Source organism: Lactuca saligna, chromosome 8 (genome assembly GCF_052625555.1).
Source record: "Lactuca saligna cultivar CGN05327 chromosome 8, ASM5262555v1, whole genome shotgun sequence".
In the NCBI taxonomy this organism is placed as follows: Eukaryota; Viridiplantae; Streptophyta; class Magnoliopsida; order Asterales; family Asteraceae; genus Lactuca; species Lactuca saligna.
Window position 1 is genome coordinate 124,479,038 of NC_136424.1, and position 20,424 is coordinate 124,499,461.

The 20,424-nt window shown below is 34.7% G+C and overlaps 1 protein-coding gene across 1 annotated transcript; it reads left to right on the forward strand.

Moving 5' to 3' along the window:
- Window positions 1-10,427: 10,427 nt before the first annotated feature.
- On the forward strand, window positions 10,428-16,828 carry LOC145013295 (protein phosphatase 2C and cyclic nucleotide-binding/kinase domain-containing protein). The gene is made up of 16 exons (XM_078972098.1): window positions 10,428-10,560; window positions 11,047-12,254; window positions 12,356-12,487; window positions 12,576-12,809; window positions 12,985-13,110; window positions 13,200-13,262; window positions 13,364-13,446; window positions 13,545-13,776; window positions 13,871-14,166; window positions 14,272-14,359; window positions 14,448-14,514; window positions 14,794-15,071; window positions 15,179-15,244; window positions 15,357-15,478; window positions 15,583-15,739; window positions 16,240-16,828. Exons 2-16 carry the CDS (start codon window positions 11,238-11,240, stop codon window positions 16,489-16,491), a joined length of 3,213 nt encoding a protein of 1,070 aa, XP_078828224.1. The 5' UTR covers window positions 10,428-10,560; window positions 11,047-11,237; the 3' UTR covers window positions 16,492-16,828.
- Window positions 16,829-20,424: the final 3,596 nt, after the last annotated feature.

Genomic DNA, 20,424 nt, shown 5'->3' on the forward strand with positions numbered 1-20,424 from the left:
ACCCTGGGTTCATATTCATTAATACTAGGCATACAATATTGATTTCACAAAACGATATGATTCAAGCAATTATTAATAGATAATAATTATCATTAAGACATAAGGGTCTTTAACAAGCTTAACAAGACAATTCACCAAATCAATTTAATCCAAGCCATTCAATAAAACCATATTTATAAGTTTATCTAGTCTAAACAGAAGTAAGAAGCTTTTAACTCATATCTATTACAGATAACATCCGAAAATCAAAATCTAATGATTTAAACATGGTTTATGCAAAAGATTAAGAAAAGAGTAATGTTTATTGCCTTTGATCTCTTCCAAATTGATCTCTATGTTGAATTCTCAAAAACCAGAGCTCCAAGAACCTTTCTGATCATTAATTAGTCGCTAAAAGTCTCCAACCTATCTTAGGGTTTCAGGAATAAACGATTTATATAGATAATCCAAAATTACACACCAACTCGTCGAGTTTTTAGACCCAACACCAAGGGTTTTTCACTTAAAATGCATGTACGACAAGGCATTATTGAATCGTGAATCTTCCACTCTACTCGTCGAGTTGATGGCCGAATTGCCGGGTTTTTCTTCTTTTAAGCTTTCTTTCTTCAAACTTCAATTTCCAAGCTTCCAGTTTGCTAGTCCCGCTTCCTTCTTCACTCGAGCATGTCTTTAAAGATGAAAATGTAATTTTAACATAATTAAGTACCTTTTGTTCAGAAATCGAGACAAAATAGCTAAAAAGTATTTATATATTATACGAAGTATATGATTAAATATGCACATATCATAAGATATTATAAACATTCGTGCGCAGTTGCGCACATAGACAAGATGTGTGGCGCGTATCGACAACCCACGAGATTGCGACACGGTGCACCACCTATGGAGCGACACGTTACCATGGTCGACCAGATGCATGATGCAGGGGACAGGGTGCACGACACGTACCCCAAAGAAGCCTATATAAACTTTCGATTCCAACTCATTTTTCTCACATCCTTCCTTCGAATCCTATAGAGATCATTTCTATTCCTTATTTTATATACTCCCTAGTTCCCGGTCACTATAGAAGGGCCCTTCGGTGTCAGATAGTCGAAGAATAGAAGCTCCCCGATCGAGATTCTGTCTGTTTAATTTCCTAATTTTCACTAGATTATTTTGTAAGTTAAGCTACGCTTATTTTATTTAAGTGTAATTTTTAATTATAGTCATAGTCGTTATTATGAACCTATAATTAAGATTTTTCAGTGATTTCAAGTCGTTATATTGATTGACCTATTTATGGGGATAATGTCTAGGTTGGATTTAATAAGGTGTTTACAATGAGATTTCCAAACAGTATACTCTATATACCATACGGACCCTACCTGGTTGTCTCTTATCAGCTATAGATTGTCTACACTGGGTTTATTGAGGGATCTCGATTATTAATTGTCATAAGAAATAATAAACTAAGATTTAGTGATAATTGAACCTAGGTCACATCAATGGAAAAACCAAGTGTTAAAGTGAAACGCTGCCTAACTTTCCAATCATCCACTTTAACAAGTGAGTGCATAGTTACCTTCATCTTATACATAGATATTGTTTGGGTCAAAAAATAATGAAGTAGGAATCAACCAAATTTCCGCCTCTCTTATCATTCTAACCCTCTGTAAGAAACCCTAATCGTGTGAATCCATTTAAGAGAGATGAGAGAGAGAGAGAGATAGAGAGGAGCTAACTTTGGGTGTTTTAGTGCATATTTGGAAGAATAGTGAAGAGTAGCAAGATTTGGAACGAGAAGAGACTAGTGGATCAAGTGTTTCTCTATGCTAGCTTCAATTTACAGGTAAAAAGCTACCACCTTGAGCATTTCTTTTGATAAATCCCTTTCTAGAGAGTTTTAGGGCTTTTCCCCCTTATCTTGTGGTTCCTAAGTTGCTGGAGCTTGTCATGGATTTGAGACTCCAAATCTGGACAAAAGGAGGTCCCATGAGCCCAAAGATCCAAGCTTTATCAAGATTTAGGCAAGTCTCCATGCATGAAACCCTTTATGGAGCTTATTTGGGCATTTTGAGCCCTAAATGCCATTCATGAACGTAAAGCTTGCAGCTTTACGTGATAAGTGAGCCTTAAAAGGCTAGATCCAGAGTATGAGACATCATTTCTACCTAAAAACGTCTGAATGAGGAAAGGTTCTGAAAGGACTTGACGAGCCAGTGAGCTGACTTAACGAGTCGGTTAGGGTTTTCCCCGATGAGTTTGGACATGTGTAACTCTACGAGTTGATGAGACAACTCGACGAGTTAAGTTGGATTTTCACGACATTTCTGAGGAAACGAGGGAACTCGACGAGTCACATAGATTCACTCGACGAGTTGGGTCAACATGGACTATTGACTCGAGTGTTAACTTCTGTTGAATTTTAGGGTTTGGTCAAGACATGGATTGGAGACTATGGAAGAGTAAAATGGTCTTTTATCCTTTCCAAGGGTTAGATAAAGAGGTTAGCTTAACTTATTTAGGTTGAGGTGATAAGTGTTAATTAGATATGATTACGACGTGTAGGCGGGGATTAGACCGTTTGAGGGTTACAAGGATTTCTTGCTTACTTAAGAGGTAAGTCTTCTCACTATACTTACCGTGAGTGGTGACATTGTGCGAAGGAATCGTCTTGTATGCTTATATTGAGAATTGTGATATCCTGCATTATGTCTTTGTGATTCATGTTGTCTATTGTTCCGAGCTTTATTGATTTAAGACCGGAGGGTGCAACCCGAGTTATGAGACCGGAGGGTCCTCACCAAGACACATGGACCGGAGGGTCTTTACGAGACATAGCCATGAGAGGCTAATGAGATGTGTATGGTATTTTGAGTATCTTATTAATCTTTGTGCTTACCGTGTTATGTGTTATGTGTTTTCAGTATTTTTCAGGATCACAGGAAGGCGCCGACTTGATTGTACACACGAGATGGAGTGTATGTTTTTGAGGATCCTGGGTTTTATCAAAAAATTTATGAATTTGTGTTTTTGACAATTTGAAAATTGTGGTTTTGGAAATGTGATATTGAGAATTATGTGGTTTTGAAAATGAAAATTTGTTTGAAAATTTACGGTATTACAAGTTGGTATTAGAGCCTTGGTTTGAGGGATTCAGATGTACTCTCTGGTATGTCTGGACTCAAACTAAGGAATAGAGAAAATTTCATAAAGAGAAATTATTTTTCTAAAACAAGTAAGAGTTTTAAAGAGAAAATGAGATGGAGCGGTGTGTACAATCAGCTTGAGCCCGAATGGTGATTTCCTAAAAATACCATTATTTGTTTATATTATGAGATATTTATGAGATATTAGAGTTGCATGCTAGAGGATAGGCTAGGTACTTCCGAAATTAGGGTTAGAGTTGCCTGATTCGTGATGCCTTAGTCTAGGGTATGCTATTGATCAATGTTATATGTTATTTGCCTTGAGTATGTGCTGAGTGGGAGTACCTAGCGGGAATTTCTTAGAAAGAGTTCTGAGTCGAGGGATAATCTAGGAGAGATACCTAGATAGGGCATAGGAGGAGCCTACCGAGAGAGTAGTCTGATACTAGTGAGAGATAGAGTACTTGTGAATTAGGATCCTAGCAGGAGGACTTGGGGTGACTACAGGTTGGTGTGGAAGGTAGTATTAGGCCCGTACTACTGAAAGCACCGGATCTATATGCGACCCAAGTAAGAATCCTTAGGATACTAAGGAGCATGTAGGGAAGGGAAATCGAGTGTGAGTATGATCAAAAAAGTCTATGATGATTTTCATGTTGTGTTTCAGAGACATTATGGTAGGTACACGCCACAACCTCGAGGGCAACAGTGTCAATGACGAGGAGATCCACATTATCATTCATGAGGAGGTGGCCACAGCTACCCGAGAGGCCATACCAGAGATGTTTGGGTCTGTTAAGACTACGCTAATTGAGACATTCAATGAGCGATACGTTGTTGTTACAGAGGTTGTTGCTGCTGCTGCAACCATCACAGTCGTAGCTGCTGCTAGGCCACAGGGAGGTGACTCGTTGTTCCGGGAGTTCAGCAACACGAAGTCACCAAAGTTTGACGAGACACAGGATCCAATTACTGCCATGAGTGTTCCTCCAATTCACTCAAACCAAGGCTCTGATACCAACTTGTAACATCCATAAAATTCCTAAAAATTTAAAACTTTTTCAAGCATCCAAAACCATTACTTATTATAAAATGTTTTCAAAATAGTTACATATCAGAGAATCCCAAAAATCAAAATCATAAAATGTGAGGAGGTGCATGATCAAGCCTTCGCCTTCCCACGATCATTCGAATTACCTGTAATGAAATCCAAAACTGTAAGCCCAAAGCTTAGTGAGTTCCCCCAAAATACTAACACAATACAAACAAAATAACATCATAACAAACAACATGCATATAGAGTCTTCAGTATAAATGGATCGCCCTCGCCATGCCTTCAGTCTATCTGGCCCACTCTCAGAACCTTCAGCATGTCTGGTCCACCCTACCGGGACTTCAGCCTGTCTGGACTGTTCTCCAGGCCTTCGGCCTGACTGGTACGCTCCATTGGGCCTTCAGTCTATCCGGACCGCCCTGGGTCTGTTGGCCTAGAGCACAACGCAGGACTGCCTCAACCCACCCTCAATCACACAATCAACACATAAATATCATACGCTAGTTAGAATGTACAAACAGTCATACAAATATACAAATCATTAATCGTAGTATCATCCTATATACCAGGATACCGATCGAACAGATCACTAAACATAGCATCATCCTATATAACAAGATACCGATCTTACAGATCATTAAACATAGTATCATTCCATAACCAGGATACAATCCAAGAAGGGTTGGCATTAGTGCCTTTGACCCTGTTAGTATAGTGAGGAAAACTCACCTCACAAGTCGTGCTGAACTAGACTGAAAGTCTCCGACCTTTGTCTCACCGAAAATCCCAAACTATCCAAAATAACGAATACTAAGTCAACAGTTAGAATATCAATCTTGACCAAGGGTCCCACATAGGGTAATAGTCTATTTTTCCCTTTCTCTAATTTGGGCCAAGGCCCAATTCCAATCCATGATCCAAAAGGTCCAAATATACAAGGCCCATAATTGGCCTGATTTTCCAAATTGGGCGTCACCCTAGTTTTCAAATTCGGCCCAAAACACTTTTATTCAGAAAGTATAACAAAGGCCCAAACCATAATGATCCAAAGGTCGCCCAAATCTGAAACCCAAATCGTAAAAGCCCAATAGAGGGCGTACGTTGGGCGTACCCCAAGGTTATACGGGGAGTACACGAGCCTTGCGTTGACTAGAAAATAGGGCCATTGACTCAGTATGCGGGGCCTAATGCTCTCTATGTGGGGCGTACACGAGCTTTACCAAAATTCTAATAAGTGCTTAATGGCTTAAGCACTTAAGCCCAAATCCCATATCCATTGACCAAATATGTCTTAGAATCATAAAGTTTCAATCTTTAAGTGTTTGAACGTCCAGAAAGTCCTTAATGTAAGGTATTAATCCATTAAGACCTTTTTACCATTTGCATGGGACACTTCTAGCCATTGGGACCTTATTTTTATCACTTAGAACCCTTCCTAGGGTCTAAAAGGACAGCTAAACATGTCCAAAACATAACATGCACAAACTTGGGACGTTTTGGGACAAGAAAGGTATCATAAAGCTATTAAGGCAAGATCTACATCATACAAGCATAAAGACAAAAGGTTTTTACCTCTTGGAGATTCTAGAGAACAAGATAACCTTAGATCTTCAAGCTTGCCTCACTTGTCCAACACCTTGATGCAATTCTTTCTTCTTCAAATACTTAAAACACACACTTTTAGCTTACACACTCAAGAGAGGGGTTAGGGTTTGGGGAAAATGGCTCAAAGCTATGGAGGCTAAAATGATAGAGGATTATGAGCTCATAAGGACACTTATATAGCACGCAAACCCTTAATATTAGGGTTTTCCCCTGATGTGAGTACACCCAGCGTACACAGGTTTACGTCCAGCATACTAGGGCGAGCCTAGTACACTCAACGTACCCTTATGTATGCGCATCATACTCTTCCTGATCCAAAATTGTGTTATTAGCCATTAGGGCATCTCATGGCTATATCCTCCTAACCCCAAGGGTTAAAAATGACAATGATAATAATGAGGGAAAGATTTGAAAATACATGCAAAATCTCGGGATGTTACACTAAGGATCGATATTTAAGGTTTAGGGCATATGGAGGCTAGTAAGAAGTCAAACTCATGGGACTTAATGAGCTTATATAGGGGTTAAACCCTAAAAATTAGGGTTTCAAGATGGCCTGATTATGCCTAATGTAACCCTCGTACGCCCAACGTACGAGGCTCGAACCCGCGATCACACCCTCGCTAGTACGCTAAGCGTACACTATGGTATGCCCCACATACTAGCCATAAGGACCAAAAATGAAATATTTTAAATACAAAAGGCTAAAAGGAAACATACCCAATTCAAGTGTTACATTTGGTGCTTAAGTGCTCAAAATGTGAACAACTTTCAGCGTAGTGAGATAGAAATGCATCTTCTTCTGCCAGCGACGAAAATCAGTGCCCGAATTTGGAAGTCATGTCTTTAACAGATTCCACCACTGATATTCTTCACAAAATCATAGATTGTGAATGTAATATTTTGGGGTCTTAAAATATCAATTAACGTGGATAATTTTTGGGATTGTGATTGCAACCACTTTCTAAAATATGTGCTTTTGACCCTTATGCCTAGGGTATCACATAATCTGATTTGAGATATCTAAGAAATGCAATTTGGAAATCAGACCAATTCCAAATTTGAAACACAGAAAAATATACCTTGTTGTTTTGTGTTCTTGAGAGATAGAACAAATTAAAATATGATTTTCGTGTATCTAAAACCAGCGGAAGGTTCTTATATTAGAGGGAAAAGAAGTTAGTGGTAGTTACATGCAATTTAGTGCCAAAACAAGTGGTTGGATATATGATTATAAGACATAACCGATTCTTACATCACAATAATGTCACCACTTTTTCTGAAACCACCGCTAGGGGCTCTACCCTTGGACCCTGCTAGGGGCGCTGCCCTTAAACCCCGCTAAAGGGTTGCAACCCTTTGGAACACTACACACAGGGGCGTTGCCCCCGTATTCCCGAGTTCATAATTATCACACCAAGTGTGCACCCCGCTCCTCCAAGCTCAATTAGTAAATGAAACACAACCTATCTCATTATTAATAATAATTACACCAAAATATGTTGATCACACTAAAATCACCAACAAGTAGTAGATTATATGAAACATGGTGTTCACTATTCGGATAAAACTGAAGTGTTCGATTGGATAATTTTGATTGGATTATTTGGTTCAGATATTAAGATTTTTGGATAACTTTTCAGCAAAACCGAATTATTATCTTGGATTTCGTATTGGTTATGGTTTATAAAATTAAAACCGAATAGTCCAAAAAATCGGAATAAGAGTTTATTATATATATATATATATATATATATATATATATATATATATATATATATATATATATATATATATATATATATATATATATAACCCGTGAGAACCACGGTTATAAAATTAATTAAATTTTCTTATTAAAAATTCAAAATTATTAATCAATTAGTTTAAGAGATATTTTTTTTTAGTTATATAAAATATAATCGTTGATTTAAATAAATACGTGAAATTATATCACATTACAATCTGTATTAATTTATTTTTATTTTTTAATCTATTGTTATTAATTTAAAATAATTAGAGTGAAAAAATTTAAAATTTGAAATTTAAACTGAAGAATCAATTATCAATTAATAATTTAATATAATTAGAATGAAATTTTTAAAATTTGAAATTTGAAATTAATAAATAATAGATCGACAAGTGGTATGATGTGTAACATACAATATTAATGAGAAGTTCTAATAGTATGACACTTGACAATAGGAGAAAAAACCTATTTATTTATTAGAATATATATATATATATATATATATATATATATATATATATATATATATATATATATTCATATAAAACATTTAATTATTTATCAATTTACTAAATTATATTTTAAAATAGATTAGAAAGTATTATCATATAAAATATCTTAATGTGCTTCTCAAAAGTTTTTTTTTTATCTATAATATATTAAATTATTATACGATTTTTGAATAGTTGTTCATAAATTTTAATTTCCAAACAAACAATTTATTTTTGTTTAAACTAGACTAATATTCATGTTATATAAAATTTTAAATGTTCGACTCTTTTAACACTGAACTATAAAAGCCGATCCAACATAATTGAAATTTGGTTTGTTTTGATTATATTTTAATTTAGTTTAGAGTATTTGGATTCACTTTTTGAAAACCGAAATTAAATTTGATTCACTTGATTGGATCTGATCAAATTGATACATCCAAATGGACACTCATGCAAGAAGTTGACTGGTTAAGAGTTGATTAGAAAACAAATGATGCATAGGAGTTAGGGTGTCAAAAAACCCGAACCCGATTAACCCGACCCACCCTAGCCCCAATAAGGTAATTAGGGTTGAACCCGACCCTAATTACCTTATTCAAGTTAGGGTCGGGTCGGGTTAATCGGGTTCGGGTTTTTTGATACCCCTAACTCCTATGCATAATTTGTTTTCTAATCGACTCTTTACCAGTCGACTTGGGGTCGGGTTTATGGTTGATTTTTACAAAAAAAACCGGGTTTCGGGTCAACTTAAATAATTTGGTTAGGACTTCACAACCTTTACATATTCCAACACTCTCTACTTGAACAATACAAAAAGACCACAAACCCTTTGAAAATGTAAATTTTTGTGACTCTAGAAATATATGAGGGTCAAGTAACTCCCATTTGTGAAGTCGAAGTCCAAAAAGATATAAAACCTCCACATCTCAAAAGTACTAGAGCAGCTGAGAAAGTAAAATTTTTATTTTGATAATTATTTCTACTTTAAACTAACTATAAACATGAATAAACTACATGGTGTTGATCGCTAACTAGAGATTGAAAGTTCATGTATTTAATATTTCTAATGGAAGATCTCTTTTAACTATTATCGTATGCATGCTTTCTCATATGTTGTAATAACCATGAGGACCATGATCTTTTATTTTTAATTTATTTCAATTTGTATGCATTCTTGATGTTAAGAAAAGAGTAAAAAAATGGTTTGGGTTTATATTAGATTGGACTCTTGAAAAAACCATATATATTATGTTTAAATTAAGTGTTTAATGTATTAACCCAACTAACCCGACCTTATTAACCCGAAACCTGATTAAACCGAACCCGACAAACCCATACCTTAGTAGGGTTGGTTGTTGGGTTAAATTATTTTTTGTGAAAACCCAACTAACCCGACCCGATTAACCTGAAATCCAATCAGGTTGACCCGATTAACAGCCTTAATAGGAGTGCTTGATAGTAAGTACTCCTAATTAGCATGAAAGAGAAATTGAGATGTAAGATGTAAGTTATTTCCCTAAGATTAAGGTGCTTAAGTTGTTTTATCTAGACTTGTTTTTACTAAAACTATTAATAAAAACAAGCTTGAATTTTGTACATCCCGACCAAAACATTAATAACAACAACGAATTCAAATGTTATAAAATATAACTATTTATAAGTTCATGAATGTGAGCAATAAATGGTTTGATGTCAATTATTTTCAAAGAGATCGGAATGTTTGGCTTGGGTATGTGCCAACCCACTCATGGATTGCTTTATTATGGATAAAATTGAAAGGGAACACGAGACAATGTCACACACCAAAAGCCAAAATGTATCATGTTATTGATGTAACCAAACATTCTCTAATTGCGAATCATTAATACACTTTCAACTATAAATTAGTATGATTCCATGATATCCGGTTCGACATATAATTTAATGAACATAAAATATCATAAATAAGAATTATCAACCAAAAGCAAAGTTTTAAATATTATAATTGACCATAAAAAGTAGAAATTTGTATTATTAGTTACTAAAAACAACATTAAATAAATATGACAAGTACGAAAATTATATTATAAGCTATAAATATTGCATCTTGAATGTCAAGACAATTTAACTTTTTTTTTTTCCTTCTGTTTTTTGCTTTAACATGTCCAATTAAATACTAGATAAGTTTAGTTGTATACTTGTATTCCCTAGCAAATTTCATACTATAAATAATTTTCATTAAACGAAACAAAATATAATAAATTGTTTATATTAAAAAAACCAAAGATTGGATTCTTTTAACTATATTGATATTGATTGACTTGGGGGTAAAGAGAAGTTGATTTAAAGATGATTAGTGTAATCAGTAGTATGGCGGCGCGTGGTGATAAGAAGCGCGTAGACCCCAGTGTCTACTTGCTACACTCATCAACTAAAAAGCTGAGAACCTTGTCGCTCCACACACACATGCATCGATCCTTCATTCATCTCCATTCTCTCTGCTCTTCTTCTCCCTTTTTTCCTGATCAAACCAGCTGTAACGAGGTGAGATAATTGTCAGTTTCTGCCTTCTTTTTTATCTTCAATTTCAAGGTACAATACTAACAACTGTGTGTGTTCCAACCATCCATATCTATTCACTAACTCTCTCTGTGTGTGTGTGTTCCATTTTCCAACAGGCTTTTCCTTAATCATAGATCATGACCGTATCTATCGACATTTTAGGTTTTATGTTTTGTGGATTTTTGTTTTCACAGCCTAAATTTTGCAATTACCCGTTTATTAGTAGATAAGGTTTTTGGGTTTGGGTGAGTGGTTATTACTTTTTGTTAGATTGATTGGAGAAGAATTTTGTTTAAGGTCTTGAATGTTTGTTGTTTAGTTGGAGGAATTATTTAGGGATTCGGTTTATGCTTTTACTTAGATACGTGATGATTTTCGATTCTTGGGTTTAGATAGAGACTACGCCAGCAGATAAGGTATCTATCTGTTGGATTCTAATCGGTTGTTTCTTTGACATTTCTGTTTTAGCTTTCGAAGACTTGAGAGAAATATACCCACAAGTCCACAAGTTGAAGTAAAGAATCTCGCAATCTCTAATTGGAAAGTTAAGCAAAGTGCTTCTTGATTTCGTTTCTATATACGAAGTCTGTAAAACTCTTGATCATGAGTTTTAATCCAACTGTTCAACAAGTATCAATGGTGCATTCTCGTTTCCAGTAATGGGTTGTGCTTTTTCAGTAGACTGTAACTGTATCGGTGATATCTGTTTACCTAGAGATCCTAAAGTGAAAGAGACCGATAATGTGGGTACATCTGAAATCGCCGTGTTTTCACCCAAATCTTCATACAAAGAAGACGACGGAGACACAAATCAGAATCCCGAAGCAGGTATAACAAGGTTACGAAGGGTTTCAGCACAGTTTCTACCTCCAGATGGGTCTAGAATCGTCGTCATTCCAACAGGAAACTACAGGTTACAGTATTCGTATCTATCTCAAAGAGGCTACTACCCTGACGCCCTCGATAAAGCCAACCAAGACAGTTTTTGCATTCACACGCCATTTGGAACAAACCCTAACGACCATTTCTTTGGGGTTTTCGATGGACATGGTGAATATGGTACTCAATGCTCTCAATTCGTGAAGCAAAAGCTATGTGAAAATCTCCTTAGAAACAATCGCTTTCATGTCGACCCTGTTGAAGCCTGTCATGCTGCTTTTTTAACAACAAATTCTCAACTACACGCAGACAACAATGTAGATGACAGCATGAGTGGGACAACAGCCATTACAGTTTTAGTTCGTGGGAAGACACTTTATGTAGCTAATTCAGGTGATTCAAGAGCTATTATAGCTGAAAAAAGAGGGACAGAAATAGTAGCAGTTGATTTGTCAATAGATCAAACTCCATTCAGAGAAGATGAGCTTGAAAGGGTTAGATTATGTGGGGCAAGAGTTCTTACATTGGATCAGATTGAAGGTTTAAAGAATCCAGATGTGCAATGTTGGGACACTGAAGAAGGTGATGATGGTGATCCTCCTAGGTTGTGGGTCCCAAATGGGATGTACCCTGGAACAGCTTTTACAAGAAGTATTGGTGATTCAATTGCTGAAACAATTGGTGTTGTTGCAAATCCAGAAATTGTTGCGTTGGATCTTACTCCAGATCATCTTTTCTTTGTGATTGCTAGTGATGGAGTGTTTGAATTTCTCTCTAGTCAAGCTGTGGTTGACATGGTAAGGTATCTTATTTTATCCAAAAGAAACATGAAATATCTACAATCCATCAATACCCTATTCAAAATCATAAAATTCTAATACCCTTTTTATAAAATTAGGTTTCAAGCTTTACAGATCCACGTGATGCATGTGCTGCAATTGTAGCAGAATCTTATAGACTTTGGTTGCAATTCGAGACTCGAACAGATGATATAACTGTTATAGTGGTTCATATAAGTGGATTGACAGGGGTAAGTAGTTGTTGAACTTGAATTAACTTGAATTACTTTTTTTAAAAAAAATAATTTTCGGGTGTTGAGTTATATATTTTTATGACAGGTTACAGTAGGTCAAGCAGGTATTTCAAGCAGTGCTTTAAGGCCTCCAATACCTCAAATTGTAGAGTTATCAGGATCAGAATCTCCTTCTACAACAATGAATTGGAATGCTAAAAACCAAAGAGTAAGGACTGATATTTCAAGGACACGATTGAGGGCAATTGAAAGCTCTTTGGAGAATGGACAGTTGTGGGTCCCACCATCTCCTGGACATAGAAAAACTTGGGAAGAAGAAGTAAACTTTTTTTACTTTCCTCATTTGTTAATTTTTAGGTCACATTATTGTTGAAACATGATATAAGAGGTGAAAATGGTTAAATTTGGAACAATGTATGAAACTTTTATGGTTTTTTTAGGTTTTGATTAGATTTTTTTTTTTGTTGATAAGTGATTTTTGTTTGTTTTTATAGGCACACATTGAAAGGGCTTTGCATGATCATTTTCTGTTTAGAAAACTTACGGATTCACAGTGTCACGTTTTGTTGGATTGTATGCAAAGAGTTGAAGTTCAAGCAGGAGAAACTGTGGTCAAACAGGTAATTTTTTTATTTGAATCATATTTAGGTTTTCAAATTTGATATTAGAAAATCAAGTCTAATTGATTGGTGTCATATTTGTTATGAAGGGTGGAGAAGGTGATTGTTTCTATGTGGTTGGAAGTGGTGAATTTGAGGTCTTTGCAACACAGGTGATGTTATTGATGCCTTCTTTAAATATAAAAAAGATTTATAATCATCAACTTTTTTTTACATGTTTTGATTTAAAAAAAAAGATACAATTTTTCAACAGGAAGAAACAACAGGAGCAGTTCCTAGGGTTTTACAACGCTATACAGCTGATAAATTATCTTCATTCGGTGAGCTGGCATTAATGTGAGACATCTTTTACTTTATTTAATGTTTTTTCTTTTTAATAAAATTACTATTTTTTGTTATAATTCTATTCCTTTTGTGATTCCATTCCATTAAAGGTACAATAAGCCCCTACAAGCTTCAGTACGTGCAGTGACTAATGGAACTTTGTGGGCCCTACGAAGAGAAGATTTTAGAGGAATTCTGACATCAGAGTTTTCAAATTTATCATCATTGAAATTACTCAGATCTGTTGACCTTCTCTCAAGGTTGACCATTTTACAACTCAGTCTCATTGCTGATGCTCTTTCTGAAGTTTCCTTCACCAATGGACAAACAATAGTTGATAAGGTAAACTAAACTTTATTAATAATTATCAAAAACCAAAAAATACCCATTTTTCAACACTCATTAATATTATATATAAGTATATGTCTATTTGTAGGGTAATGGTGTTTCAGGGTTATATATGATACAAAAGGGAAAAGTGAGGATCACGTTTGACTCGTATATCAGAAGTCAAAATGCAACCAGTTTGATGTCTGATGAGATGGAAAGTGGTTCTGAGCTTTCAATGGAGAAGAGTGAAGGGGGGTATTTTGGGGAATGGACACTTCTTGGTGAATGCATTGATTCTTTACACATTGTTGCTTTAGGTGATGTAGTTTGTGCAGTTTTAACAAAGGAAAAATTTGAGTTAGTTGTTGGTCCTGTGTCACAAGCTTTACAAGATGGATACAGGTAAGAAATCCCACATTTACAAATTTTCCACATATACCCTTTTCCCATAATAACCACAAAAAGATACTTCAAGTGTCTAATCCTTCATTAATCAATTTTGTTCAGGTCAAGAGAAACTTCTAGTGATTTTCCACGTGAGCCTAACAAAAGTATTAATCCGAGTTTGTTCTCAAATGTTCAGCTTTCTGATTTGGTATGAAAACAGCATCATAGTTTTTATTTTTATTTATGTTTATTCTTGAAATCAAGATAATAAATTAATATATCCAGTTTTTATTTAGGAATGGAAAACATGTTTATATTCCACAGACTGTTGTGAGATTGGGCTTGTTCAACAAAAGGATTCAGGTTAGTGCTTCAATCATCTCCCTTTTAAAGAAAACATTAAAGTTGACTTTTGAGGTCAACCAAAGGATTTTTAGAAGTAAAATTGTTGATTTTAGCAGCTTAGTAATAACTTTAAAGTTTAAACACATGGTTCAAAATCTTGACCATTTAGTATAAAGTTGACTTTTGAGGTCAAAAAAGGATGTTTAGAATGAAAATGATTGTAGCATAATTTGAAAATGTTGATGATTTAGTTTGACTGATATACAATTAATGAATGTTTTGTTTGTATCCAATCAGAGCATTTGTTTAGCTTAAAAAGATTTTCAAAACAGAAGATCAAGAAACTTGGGAAGGAAGAACAGGTTTTAAAGGAGAAAAAATTAATAAAAAATGCAAAAGCATTGCCAGGTGTCCCACAAGTTTTATGCACATGTGCTGATCAAACTCATGTAGGCATACTTTTGAACACTCTCATTTCATGTCCAATTAACTCCATACTACACTCTCCACTTGATGAATCATCTGCTCGATTCTCTGCTGCTTCTGTTGTTATATCATTGGAAGAATTACACAAGGTTAGTCTTTCAAATTTTCAATAGCAACATACTTTTTTTATCCTCCACTTCATCAAATATTTTTTCTTTTTATATAAACATTTGTGTATTTAATTTATTTTCTTCAGGCTGGCATTCTTTACAGAGGCGTGTCACCAGAAATTTTAATGTTTGCCCAAACAGGACATGTACAGGTCTGTTTGTTTAACTGTTTATGGTTTAAATGCAATAACTACAGAAATATTTAAAGTAGCTTAAATCATATTAATAATAATGATAATCACATGTGTGTTTTATTTTATGTAGTTAGTTGATTTCAGATTTGGAAAGAAATTAGACAGTGAGAGAACATTTACAATATGTGGAATGGTTGACTCTTTAGCTCCAGAAATTGTTCAAGGAAAAGGCCATGGTTTTGCTGCTGACTGGTAAAAAAAATAAAAATAAATTAAAGCTTTATTATTTCTTCTATACCTGTGTGATGTGGGCCCCACAAAATACAAATAAAAAAATGTTAAATTATTATATGCAGGTGGGGTTTAGGGGTGTTGATATACTTCATGTTACAAGGGGAAATGCCATTTGGTTCATGGAGAGAAAATGAACTTGATACTTTTGCAAAGATTGCTAAAGGACAATTCACTCTTCCTGAAACATTTAGCCCTGAAGTTGTTGATCTCATCACTAAGGTATGAATGAGATTTGACCATGATTTTGACCTCAAAAGTCAAAACTTTTGATACTACCTGATATGGGTTCTCTAAAGATTTTGAGATTAACAACTACTTTGATTTTAAAAGTCAGAATTGTATCTCTTTTTTCACCAACTTAGGTGCAACATAGATTCTTGATCATAAAACTGATATTAGGGTTCTTTAAGTTTCTTCCCCTAGATTTTCAAGATTTCAACTAATTCTCACTCAAGATTTGGATTTTTGGTCATAAACTGTTAAGGGGTTGTTTAAGATTTTCAAGATTTCACAATTTTCACCAAAGATTTGGATTTTTGGTCATAAACTGTTAAAGGGTTGTTTAAGATTCTCAAGATTTCACAATTTTCACCAAAGATTTGGATTTTTGGTCATAAACTGTTATGGGTACTTCAAGATTTTCAAGAAATTGGTTTTTGTGTTATTAACAAAAACAAGTCCCACTTTTTATAACAATTTGATTCTTTTTGAACCTGAAGTTGCTGGAAGTAGATGAAAACGAAAGACTTGGAAGCAAAGGAGCAGATTCTATCAAAAGTCATAAATGGTTTAAGGGTGTGAACTGGAAAAGCATAAAGGATGGCACCTGCACTGCACCACAGGAGATCATCTCCCGTATAGATCAATATCTTGAAAATCGTCCCACAGATAATCTATCTGTATCTGTATCTATTTTGCCAAATGAAGAAATGGATGAACTCAACACACCAGAATGGCTCCATGATTGGTAGAGCTCATGTGTGTTTTGTTCCAAGATCATCTAATCTTGTTGTGTTGGTATAAAATATAAATCTTGCATGAAACATATATATATATATATATATATATATATATATATATATATATATATATATATATATATATATATATATATATATATATATATATATATATATATATATATAAGCATTAAGCAGACACTATCTATATACAGAGAGGTGTATTGGTTTTTATTCTTTTTTCAACTTGTGTAAATAGGGCATATGTGTGTAAGCATCGGAGTTTTGCTTTTGAATCATCTTTTGTTCCTCAAAACTTGAAATGAATGTATTATATGGATTTTGTTCATATTTTCTGGAGTCCCTTTCTAAATGGATTTTTAGACTACAAGTGGTGGAAAAACCTAGATGGAGTTTGACTTTGACTTGATCAAAAGTCGGTTTGTGACTAAGGTTATGTTTGGTGTGTATAGGCTTGGCTTATTTCTTTCTGTTACATAGGAATAGAAAGAATATGATTTAAATGCCAAACCAATTTATCGACTAACACTGAATTTCTTATTCCTGTTTACTATCTAGATATAAGAATAATCTATCAATCATTGAATTCTTTCATATTGTGACCCTAAAAAGAACGTCATTACGCCAAAAAAGTAACCACATGATCACAATGATAGCTTCCAAAACAATTATTTTCGTTTGAGAAAAGCGTTGCATCAATCCAAAGCACAACATCTTGCATATCAATAAAATCCGGTATGACCAACTCGCACCATCTATCAATAAATCGTCATAGATTTGCAACTACTTGCCAAGAAATGAAAATAAGTCCCATATCTTTTGGTTTGAGTTTGCAAATATCACAAACAATGGACAACATATCCATGCGTTTTGCATCTAAATTTACATGGGTAGCAATCATGTTTAATCGAACATGCCAGTAAAAAAATAAAAGATTAGCAGGGAACAAAAAGGCGCTTTGGTGATTAGGGCGATCGTGACGATATAATCCATAATGTTTGCGTGACTAATTTTCCTTCCCACTTTACTTGTAGAAGACTTGTGAAATATATGAGACTTTGTTGGATGTTTTTATTGTTAAAAGATTGTCAAAGATAGGACAACCATTTGCTTTTGTTGGGTTCTCAAAATCCGTGAATATCGACATTTTACGCTCAAAGCTTTGCACCATATGGATTGAAAAACTTAATTTATTTTCTATCATTGCTCGTTTTCAAAGGGGGTTAATGTCAATTCGATCAAATATCCTATGGTAAACTCCAACTATCATTCATTGGGTCAATCAAACTCAAAATCTTATGCTTCGATTTTACATGGAAATAATCAAGATAAACCTGCGATGGTTATTGATGATTGTTTAGTGTTTAAAAAAGATTCTCTTGCTTATTGGAGATGTTAAGGAGCTTGGATCCCTTACAAACTTATGTGTCATTTGCATTGATATAACATCCTAAAAAATCCAGATAAAAATTTTATTTTTAATTAATTCCAAAACATCAAATATTCATATCAAATCAACCAAAAGTATGTCATAGTAAATAATCATCAGAGTACAAAATCCCAAAATCACAAGATGCTGAAAACATAGACGGATGCGGTGCGATCAGGTCGGGCCATTCCCTTTCAATCTGGAAGTATTTGAAACCATAAACATAAACTGTAAGTTTCCTCAAAATACTCTATACCATACATACATAACAATAAAAAACATCTAGCATCCCTAACATATCAAACCGTGGGCCAGCATTGGTACCTTAGACCTGCTAAACAAAGTGAGGAAACTCAACTCAACCCGCTGGAATCTCTCAATAAAATCTCGGTCTGCTGATCTAGAAAATCCCTGCGCTAACATCATTGAAATAATATCCAATTAATAATTGAACCTCGACCCATAAACAAGAATCTAAACCACTTAACCCATAACCAGGATAAAAGACCATTTTACCCTTTTCTTACTTGGCTTGAAACCAAGGCCCAACCCAAATTACTCAAAAGGCCCAAATCTTAAATGACAACCAGAAGCCCATATGGCCCAATCTTCCAAATTGAGCCCAAAACACATCATGTACCTAACTCCAAAGGAGCCCGATATACTAGTCAAAAGCCAAAACAAAAGTCTAATGGCCCAAAAAGGCATAAATCTTCAAAGCCCAAAGCATGCCCAAAACCCATGAACGCCAAGCCCATGCATCTATCTGCTGAATACGTGGGGCATACTCAGCTCGTACTCCCAGCGTACGCCTCAAAATCCCAAGCTACTTCATTAAGCACTTAAACTGCTAAGACCTTTTGCCTAACTCTCAAATCTGGTCGCTAAGGGTGACTTAATACGTAAAGTTGGCAACTTTACACCCATGCATGACTTAATGGGACTCTACACTAAAAAAGAAGCTTAATAAAGCTCTTAAAACTTGTATGGGCCAAGATCTTCCATAAAGTTTGCATTTTAATGAACAAGGGAAGTCTTTGGAGCTAAGATCTAACATCAATGGCTTCTAGAGAAGATTAAAAGCTCAACTTTATCTCAAAAGACCCAAAATGCATAAACAAAGTCCATAACCTAGATCTAGCATATTGAACCATCAAGTAGAGAACTTTATACCTCAAATGGTTTTAAATGATGATGATAACTCAAGATCTCTAAGCTTCACTCCAAGCAATGAGTCTTCAATATCCTTCTATCACTTCAAAATACACAAGAACACACCAACATTCTTCACAAGTGTGACATCCCCATTTTCACAGCCAAAAAAGACCGATTTTGTTTATGATTTATAAAAATCAGAGTACCTCTTTTAATAAAAATGTTGTGCAATTTGTTCATAGTAAAATGACAAATATGTTATCAAAGCATTTCCAAATAAAAGTATCTTTATTCATTTTCAAACATTTGGGATGTCATCGGCAATACAGAAACATAAGCATAAATAGAACTTATATTCATTATCACTAGTGATTTATATCTCCTTAATCTCTCAGTGTAATGTGACTTCATATTAACACTTGTGATATAAATAAATTTAGCGGGTCAGGTTGGGAAACCTGGTGAGTACATAGGGTTTTCAACCCACAATAAATAAGTTTATTAATTTTATCAAACCAAACAAACCCAATTACCCGTTCCCGTTATCCTCACTTTACGTCCCTAAACCATCTAACACAAGGAACCTAGTCTAAGGACTTCCATCGGGGTGACAACACATGCTTTGGGGGTTCCTCAGAAATTCATGTCAAATAAGGCAACCATGTGGGGGATGGAGTACTGCTGGTGACAGTTCAAATAAGCACCTACAGGTTGCGAACATGCTAGCGTTCCACTGGACTGTCTAGAATAGTCTGTGGTCGTCATCTATACTCCGCTAGATGACTGGATCATCAATAACATCTATATCGAGACCTTTCATTATTTTATTTGGTCACACAACAACTATTACATCTACCCATGTTTTACCCAACACATTTTGTAAATATAAAATACATATACAATTTAAATCATTTAAAACGTGTATAAAAATATTTCACCCAACATAGACAGCAAATATTCAGACAATATGCACACATAGCACATAATTTATATTAAATACTTCATATCTATGTGTAAGATGAAAGGGACCATGCACTCACTTGAAAATGTGGTGATTCCGAACTCAGACAACGCTTCGCTTCTTAAAAATAATTTCCTTCGATGAAACCTAGTATTATTACCAGTAGAGTTTAGTCTATTATTCACCGAGACTAATTAATAGTCTAGCTATTATTACTATTATATAAGCATTAAAACAATACTTATATAATCCATAATAATAGCCCAAATACTTATTATAAGTTCCTAATAACGTTACTATAATTAAATAAAAGCTATATTAAAAATAGCGTAAACGTAGCTCACTTACAACGGGTTTTATAGAAAATCGGGCTTTGCTT